Source organism: Spinacia oleracea, chromosome 2 (assembly GCF_020520425.1).
Source record: "Spinacia oleracea cultivar Varoflay chromosome 2, BTI_SOV_V1, whole genome shotgun sequence".
Lineage (NCBI taxonomy): Eukaryota > Viridiplantae > Streptophyta > Magnoliopsida > Caryophyllales > Amaranthaceae > Spinacia > Spinacia oleracea.
Genome location: NC_079488.1, coordinates 8430839 through 8440836, shown reverse-complemented (window position 1 = coordinate 8440836; position 9998 = coordinate 8430839). Strand labels below are relative to the sequence as shown.

At 40.2% G+C, this 9998-nt stretch overlaps 1 protein-coding gene across 1 annotated transcript; it reads right to left on the bottom strand.

Annotated features, from left to right (window-relative positions):
- Positions 1-304: 304 nt before the first annotated feature.
- On the bottom strand, positions 305-1288 carry LOC110805699 (uncharacterized). Its single transcript, XM_022011324.2, has one exon. It carries the CDS (start codon positions 1286-1288, stop codon positions 305-307), a length of 984 nt encoding a protein of 327 aa, XP_021867016.2.
- Positions 1289-9998: the final 8710 nt, after the last annotated feature.

The following is a 9998-nucleotide window of genomic DNA, read 5'->3' as shown; positions in this document are numbered from 1 at the left end:
CATGAAAATTATCGAATAGTTATCCATTAAGGATGAACTAGTTTTTTAAGCTCACTTATTTTAAATTTTGGACACTAACACCAATATTTAACCAATAAAAGTATGTCCTATAGCCTGTACCAAAAAGGAATGAAGTTTAAACTTTAGACGTATACTCACATTGTATTTATAATTTTAAATCACTATGAAGTTGCAATGAGCCAATGAAGCACCCAACTAATACGATAGACAGTGGCTCATTCGGATCAATAATACGAAGTACAATTTAAACTCTGTTTTTTGAGGGGAAAGATAAGCTAGTGTATTAATCAAGGGACAAAGTGTCCATTAGTACATACGGGGAAATCTCCGTTGGGCAATGATTCTCCCATACTTGTTCAATACCAAAAGGCACTAGCTTAGCAAGGTGATGGGCTACAGTATTGCCATCCCTTTTAACGTGAGACCAACTAATTGAATCGAAAAAGCTACTAAGAGACAAAATATCTTCAAGCACGGAATCTAGATCAGAGTGATAGACGGCTACTTTCGAAAGGCGTGAGATTACCACTTGACTGTCAGACTCTAAGATAATGTTTTTGTAGCCGTACCGCTTGCCTAGCTTAATAGCCATTGCTAAGACTTTACCTTCAACAATCTCCACGGGCCAAGTTGCTCGAACTCTCCTACAAGCTGCAAACAACACCCTACCTTCGTGATTTCTGGCCACCATACCCATCCCAATCCAACCTTCATCTGCTAATGACGCATCTGCATTGATTTTTATCACTCCATGTGCTGGTGCCCTCCAAATTTTAGGACTTGAGCCTTTCCGTGCTTTCGGCTTGCCATAGATACTCGCACTATATTTTCCGAACTCCTCCACTAGCATTTCCACTCGTGCCACTAACATTGTATTAGGATTCATCTTGTCCTCATAGACCTTCTTGTTGCGATCTATCCACACACACCACGCCATATATGCTGCTCGATGTTTAAGGTTAAGCGTTACCTCCTTCCAGCTTACTACCCATTCCAAGAGGAGCACCCCTCCTGCTGCACGTACAAGCTCGCCACATCCCACATCTTGCCACAGCTCCTGCACTTGAGGGCACTCAAGTAGCGCATGCGCTGTTGTCTCACTCGCGCCACAGCCCCATGGGCAGTTCGAATCATCCAGCATATGCCTTGACCGGAGTAGCGCACGAGTTGGAAGGGTTCCATTGCACATTCTCCATAAAAAGTGTGGTACCTTTGGCGATACCTCCATACCCCAAATTTCAACCCAAGTTTCATGAAAGTCATCCATCACTACTACAAAACAGCCTCTTTGAAGACACTTGAGCCTCGACGCCGAGCATGTATGCGGTCTTGGTCGAGTATTTCCCATCGTTAGAGTAAGCCCAAGTAAGGATGTCCTTGGGGCTTCTCCAACTCAATGGTATTGAGAGGATGCAGTGTTGGTCTCTTTGATTAAAGTTACCTGAAATCACATCAAAATCCCAATCCATCGTCTCAAAATTTAATTAGATCGCTCACTTTCGTCAAGCCTTCAACCTCCTCGCTCGTGATGTATCTCCCTTCCGTATCCGCAACCCATGGGTCTCTCCAAATACCTATCTCCGAGCCCACTCCCACCCGCCATATTGCCCCCTCCTTCACCAAGGCCTTCGAACTCCAGATGCTCCGCCATGAATAGCTTGCGTTGTTGTAACACCCTAATAATTCCTTGCTTTTATAAAACCATTTTTCAACTTAAAATAAAGGAATTACTAAAGTATTACCGCAACCGTGATAACGGTTAAGGCTATTACCAGAATTACGCAGCGGAATTTAATGCCAACTAACTTTTCAAAAACATAAATAATAAATTATTGAGGCCTCCTACAAATTGGAACCATAATGGCCAAAAACCAAAGTATTAAAAGTTCAACGAATTCAAAACATAATTAAAGTATAGATGAAATAGTTTTAAAGTACGAAAAACATGCAACTCTCTCAATCATCCCAAGCCACATGATTTCGATCGTACTTCGATCTACCAACCTGCTATATTATTCTACTCCCCAACAATGCAAGTGCAAATGATGGATCATCATATGGTCATTAAGGCGAAGGCCATGACCAAAAGACCCAAAGCACGTAGTCAGCAAAAAGCTGAGTACTTACAAGAATAGAGTGAAACAAAACTATAAACATGCGTCACTCACTAAGTACTAATCAACATGCAAAAGCCATTTAATAAATAACAAGTAAATCATGAATACAAGACTCGACACTTGACTCGACTCGACTCTTGACTCACAATTTAATTAGAATAAGCTTCGAACGGGCCAAAAGAATATTCCATAAAAGGAAGGGTGTTGGGAGCCAACCAAACACCATAATAAATAATAAATATCGGACCACCGAGTGTCGGGCCATACCGACGGAATTCCAGCGCATAATTTAAATGAAACAAAGTCTTGTATCATTAGTAGGAGAACGAGCTTTCCGGCAAGACTCCCCCCATTGTTCATACTCAAGGTATATACGTTCCAAGAGTTTTGAAGCTTTTTCCGGTTGCACTTTACGTTTATTAATATTTTATTAAAGGCGAACTCAAGACTCAACAAACATACACCCATACAATTAATAAACAACAACCAAAACAATCTTATTTTAATGCTTTTGGACTTGTGATCAACAAAGCAAGACACTGTGAAATTACTACCAGGTTCCTTCTCACAAAAGGTGAGATTCCACATCATGCCTATTAACATGAGGGTTGTGCCCTTGCACGACAAATCCTAATTCATTTCATACACAATATTCCCAACTGAACCCTACATGTGCGGTGGCTTACATGAGCTAACCCTTCACATGTGGTAAAATAAATAGTACAACGTGGTACGAATAATTGGCTCAAAAGTATGCTAGACATCCCGTACAATAGCATAACAATAAAGGATTCATCCCTTGCATGTGAAACCAAACCATACATGCATAAATATTGAACAACATGATTGACAATGAAATTCATACTCATAACAATCCCAACATGCTTGTTCGACCACTAATTCAATAATGCCAATATAATAATCCACATGATCGTTCACCAAAACAAATATGAATCCACATAATATAATTCACATCAACAACAATCATGTAATGTCCTTGACAAATAGTGTGGTCGCCCTAGACTTGTACGTACCTTGAATACCTAAGTGCAGGGGCCACTTTGCAATAACGAGCACTCACTTAGAAATCACCTCCTATCATCAAAATAATGAAACTTAAATTATTTCCATGTTCATTAAATCTCCAACAACTTTATAAAATATTAAACCTTGTTTAAACTTTAGAATTCAATCGTTCTTTAATAAAATAATCGTCTCAATTTGCAAAACTAATCCCTAGTATGAAAACATACTTTTTCCACCCTTAAAATCAATAAAAAATCAACACTTTAGACCTTTCTATAAATCTGAAAATATAATTGATTATCATAATTAAATTCATCACCTAATTATGCTAATCAATTGACTCATTAGGTCTAGGTCAAAACCCTAACTTGAAATTCCCAATAAAACCAATTTCACATCATAAAAATCAATTCTTTATTAAATAAACGAATCTGAAAATTCATGCTTTAATAATTAAAACAAGCCTCATGAATCACAACATATAAATCCTCAAAGTACGGTGTTCATAACCGATTCCCAGCATTTTAATTATTCAAAACAATAATAATAATATAATTTAAAATACGGAATTGAAATAGAATAGGTAAGGAAGAAGAGAATTATACCAATCCGGCCTATATCACTGAAAAACCACGAATTAATGTGATTGGGCGAAAAAGATTGAACAACGAACGAACAAGTAACAACGTCAACACACAACGCACCACTCGTGGGCGTGTGTGTGCAGTTACGAAGAGGAACGGACAGCAGGGGGGGGCGCAGCAGCGCTGGGCGAGAGAAGGGGCAGCGCGCTGGGCGCGGGCGAAGAGAGTGAGGGAGTGTGGGCGTGAGGGCGAGAGAGAGGGAGTGTGGGCGTGCGGCTGGGCAAGGAAGCACCACACAACAACAACACGCGCACAAGGGGGAAGGGGTGATGTGTCGTGCAAGGGGCACGAGTAGCAGCGGGCCCTCGTGTGCGGGACGAGGGCCGGACGAGCAAGGAGGAGAGAGGAAGAGTGAGGGGAAAGCAAGAGAGGAAAAAGGGTTTAGGCAAAATAAGGGGGATCATTTAATGAGGGGAGTCCTATTTATAGGCTGCCAAATTTCTAATGGGCTAGGCTTAGGAAATTAGTATTGGGCTTAGGGAATTAAATGACTGGGCTAGCTTAGAGCTTTGAATTAATTCTTTTGATTGGGCTCGTTTAATAAAACGAGTTGGACTTTTCATTTAAAACCCAAACCTTTCAAAATTACTTGCGACCCATTAAATTTCCCGACTCAAAAATTAAATTCGTTTCGTAATTAATTAAAACAATAAATATTCTAATTAATTAAAATACATTTAAATAATATTTAAATGCGAAATAAATTCTAAAAATCGTAAAATGCTTCATAAATATAATAAAATATATTTATAAATATTATAAAAATACAAGGTATTACAGTTGTACCCCAAGGACGACTCCAGAAATGAGCTATTGTGATAGTATTGCCGACATTACCTTACTGAGCAGTGAGTTTGCTCCTTCCACGAGCCGCCAAGATTGTCTCCCAAGGAGCGCATCATTAAACATCGTCAAATCCTTGAAACCCATACCCGCGAAGCATTTTGGTTCACACATAGCACTCCAACTCCGCCAATGTACCTTCCGTTTATTGTCTTTTTGGCCCCAAAAGAATCGGGCCATCTCCGACTGTATGTTTTGTATGACTGATTTCAGTAGAACCTCCTTCCCCGCCCTTGAAAGAAACTTCTCCTTCCACCCTTGCAGCTTCTTCCAAACTCTGTCTAAAATGGCTCCAAAAACCGCCTTCTTCGATCGACCTGCTACTGTGGGAATCCCTAGGTACTTCTCGTGTCTACCCACTTGTCTCATGTTCAAAAGTCTCTTCAAATCTTCTCTTCACTCAGTATTAACCCCTCTACTAAAAGACACCTCAGACTTTTCATAATTAATTTTCTGCCCGGATGTTGCTTCGTATTTGTTGAGAATATCAACTATCTGTGAGCATTCATGTCTGTTAGCTCTAGTAAAAATTAAACTGTCATCTGCGATCAAAAGATGTGTTAGCCCCATGTAGTTGTTAGGTTATGATACATATGACAATTCATAAATCATGCGGAAAAACCATTTAGCCAGGAATACATATTATTTACACATAATCATATAGCATAATTTAGATGCATACTCTTTGTTGCGTGCCTTCCCTAGCTGCGCCCGAACCGAACAAGAACAAGTCTTTAGGACTCCAAGTGTCGTCCCTCCGTAGATAGTCCACAGCACGTCCGGATCCGCCTTAAGATTGACCAACTAGAATCGCCCTTAAGGTACTAAAAATTTCGGCACTTTTGAGCAAGGAATGTGTCTGAATTTTTCTCTCAAAAACTCACTTTGAATACTTGAAAAACTTGTTATAAATTGTGAACCCAGGCCACATATTTATAGGGGTATGGAAAGAGAATTGGAATCCTATTAGGATACGAATTAATTAAATTAGAATCCTAATGAAACTCTTATTTAATTAATTTATAAAATAGAATTAGGAATTTAATCATTAAACGAATCATGTACGTTTTAGGTTTCGTATGCGAACACAAACACCCACCCACGCACAGCAGCCCACGAGGGGCGCCATGCGCGCGCGCGCACAGCCCGAGCATCGCAGCCCACGACTGCCGCAGCCTTGGGCGCGCGCTGGGCCTGCCTTGCGGTGGGCCTGGCGCAGCCTTGGGCTGGCGTGTTGTGGCGCGCGTTTCCCTTGCTGGACGTGGGCCTGGCTTCGTGCTGGGCCTTTCGTCTAGCAAGCTCGTCCGATGCTAATTCGTACGACGCGCTTCCGATTAATTTTCCGATTCCGGAATTCTTTTCCGATACGAACAATATTTAATATTTCCGATTCTGGAATTAATTTCCGTTTCGAACAAATATTTAATATTTCCGTTTCCGGAATTATTTTCCGATTCCGATAATATTTTCGATTCAGACAATATTTCCGTTTCCGGCAATATTTCCGATTCCGGCAATATTTCTATTTCCGATAATATTTCCCGATACGTACCATGTTTCCGTTTCCGGCAACATCTACGACTTGGATAATATTTATATTTCCGATACGATCCATATTTCCGTTTCCGGCAATATCATCGTTTCCGGAGTATTCATTTCTTGCCTGTGACGATCTCAGCTCCCACTGAAACCAAGATCCGTCGATTCCGAATATCCATAGATGGAGTATTTAATGCCATTAAATACTTGATCCGTTTACGTACTATTTGTGTGACCCTACGGGTTCAGTCAAGAGTAAGCTGTGGATTAATATCATTAATTCCACTTGAACTGAAGCGGCCTCTAGCTAGATATTCAGCTCACTTGATCTCACTGAATTATTAACTTGTTAATTAATACTGAACCGAATTTATTAGACTTAACATTGAATGCATACTTGGACCAAGGGCATTATTTCCTTCAGTCTCCCACTTGTCCTTAGGGACAAGTGTGCATTTCCTAATTCCTTTGTCGCTCGATGCTTGCTCTTGAACATAAGGTAAGAGTTGTCATCCTTATTATGTCCAGAGGTGTTTCTCGGTTTCAGAGTTCAACTGATCAAATAAACAGATAATCATAGCCTATGATTCATCCGAGCACGGCCATGCATTTCACAGTTTCTAGCTCTCCGAGTGGCCTTGTACAACTTTTAAGCATCTCATCCCGATTTATGGGAGGACAATCCCAATCTTGCGATCTTGAGATTAGACTTCGTTTGATAGGTGATTACCTGAGCGTTGCCTTTATAGCCTCCTTTTACGGTGCGACGGTTGGTCAACGTCAAAGCAACCAGTTCTCAAACAAGTAATCTCAAATCACTCAGGTATTGAGGATTTAGTGTCTAATAATTTTAATGAAATTTACTTATGACAGATTTTCATCTCTTACAATAAAGTTTCATAGGTCTTGTCCGATACTAGTCTTCCCAAAGTAAGTATCTATGCAAATGATTATGACATTGCCATGTCCACATAGTTCAAGAAACAGAACTACTAGTCATCTTGCATTCTAATCGTCTAACGTTTTCTATGCGTCCAATTTTATAGAAAACTCCGACTAGGGACCATTTTCAACCTTTGACATTCAAGTTCACTTGATAGACATTTCTTAGTCACAGGACTGGTCCTGACAGTCTATCTTGAATATATCGTCAAATTGAAGGGACTCATCATTTAATAAACCACAAATTAAATGGAAAAATGAATTCTTTTCATTTATTGTGAATGATTAACCAATAATGTTTTACAAAGATTTAAACTCTAAAACTTTAAAACATTAAATAGAGACATCAAAGCCATTCTCCAATATGCTTGATTCCCATAGCTGCAGTGTGCGAGTTGTGCTTTGCTTGCGGCAGAGGTTTAGTTAATGGATCTGATATGTTGTCATCAGTTCCAATTTTGCTTATCTCGACTTCTTTTCTTTCAACGAACTCTCGTAGAAGGTGAAATCTACGAAGTACATGCTTGACTCTCTGGTGGTGTCTAGGCTCTTTTGCCTGTGCAATAGCTCCGTTATTGTCACAATACAGGGCTATTGGTCCTTTAATGGAGGGGACTACACCAAGTTCACCTATGAACTTCCTTAGCCATATAGCTTCCTTTGCTGCTTCATGTGCAGCAATGTACTCCGCTTCAGTTGTAGAATCCGCAATGGTGCTTTGCTTAGCACTTTTCCAGCTTACTGCTCCTCCGTTGAGGCAGAAGACAAACCCAGACTGTGATCTGAAATCATCTTTGTCGGTTTGGAAACTTGCGTCCGTATATCCTTTAACAATTAATTCATCATCTCCACCATAGACCAGGAAGTCATCTTTGTGCCTTTTTAGGTACTTCAGAATGTTCTTGGCAGCAGTCCAATGCGCCTCTCCTGGGTCTGACTGGTATCTGCTCGTAGCACTGAGTGCGTACGCAACATCCGGGCGTGTACATATCATAGCATACATTATTGAACCAATCAATGATGCATATGGAATCCCATTCATTCGTCTACGCTCATCAAGTGTTTTTGGGCACTGAGTCTTGCTTAGAGTCATTCCATGAGACATGGGTAGGTAGCCTCGCTTGGAGTCCGCCATCTTGAACCTATCAAGCACCTTATTGATATAAGTGTTTTGACTAAGTCCAATCATCCTTTTAGATCTATCTCTGTAAATCTTGATGCCCAATATGTACTGTGCTTCTCCTAGATCCTTCATCGAAAAACATTTCCCAAGCCAAATCTTGACAGAGTTCAACATAGGAATGTCATTTCCGATAAGTAATATGTCGTCGACATATAATACTAGGAAAGCAATTTTGCTCCCACTGACCTTCTTGTATACACAAGATTCGTCTGCGTTCTTGATGAAACCAAAGTCACTGACTGCTTCATCAAAACGTATATTCCAGCTCCTGGATGCCTGCTTCAATCCGTAGATTGACTTCTTTAGCTTGCATACCTTTTAGCATTCTTTGGATCCTCAAAACCTTCAGGCTGTGTCATAAACACAGTTTCTGTTAAAACGCCGTTTAAGAAAGCAGTTTTGACATCCATCTGCCATATTTCGTAATCGTAATATGCAGCGATTGCTAACATTATCCGAATAGACTTTAGCATTGCAACTGGTGAAAAGGTTTCATCGTAATCCACACCGTGGACTTGCCTGTAACCTTTTGCAACCAATCTAGCTTTGAAAACTTCAAGTTTCCCATCCTTGTCCTTTTTCAGTTTGAAAACCCATTTGCTTCCAATGGCTTGGTAGCCATCTGGCAAATCGACCAAATCCCATACTTGGTTTTCAGACATGGAGTCTAATTCAGATTGCATGGCTTCTTGCCATTGCTTGGAGCTAGGGCTCGTCATAGCTTGTTTGTAAGTCGCAGGTTCATCACTTTCAAGTAATAGAACGTCATAGCTCTCGTTCGTCAAAATACCTAAGTACCTTTCCGGTTGAGATCTATATCTTTGCGATCTACGCGGGGTAACATTTCTAGATTGACCATGATTCTCACCAGATTCTTCTAAAGATCTCTGAGTTTCATCCTGAATGTCATCTTGAGCATTCTCTAGAGTTTGTTGTTCGACTCGAATTTCTTCGAGGTCTACTTTTCTCCCACTTGTCATTTTGGAAATGTGATCTTTCTCCAAAAAGACATCATCTCGAGCAACAAACACCTTGTTCTCAGATGTATTGTAGAAGTAATACCCCTTTGTTTCCTTTGGATAGCCCACAAGGATACATTTGTCAGATTTTGGATGAAGTTTGTCTGAAATTAATCGTTTGACGTATACTTCACATCCCCAAATCTTAAGAAAAGACACATTTGGAGGCTTTCCAAACCATAATTCGTATGGAGTCTTTTCGACAGCTTTAGACGGAGCTCTATTTATAGTGAGTGCAGCTGTATTTAATGCATGTCCCCAAAATTCTAATGGAAGTTTGGCCTGACCCATCATTGACCTGACCATGTCTAGCAAGGTTCTGTTCCTCCGTTCTGACACACCGTTCCATTGTGGTGTTCCAGGAGGAGTCAATTCTGATAGAATTCCACATTCTTTCAGATGGTCATCAAATTCATAGCTCAGATATTCACCGCCTCTATCAGACCGCAGTGCCTTAATCTTCTTGCCTAATTGATTCTCTACTTCACTCTGAAATTCCTTGAATTTGTCAAAGGATTCAGACTTATGCTTCATTAGGTAGACATAACCATATCTACTGAAGTCATCAGTGAAAGTGATAAAGTAGCTGAAACCACCTCTAGCATTTGTACTCATTGGTCCACATACATCTGTATGGATTAAACCCAATAGTTCATTTGCTCTT

What these genes read in the sequence shown, in the direction of transcription:
- LOC110805699 (XM_022011324.2), bottom strand. Translation starts at nt 1,288, where the DNA reads ATGGATGACTTTCATGAAACTTGGGTTGAAATTTGGGGTATGGAGGTA.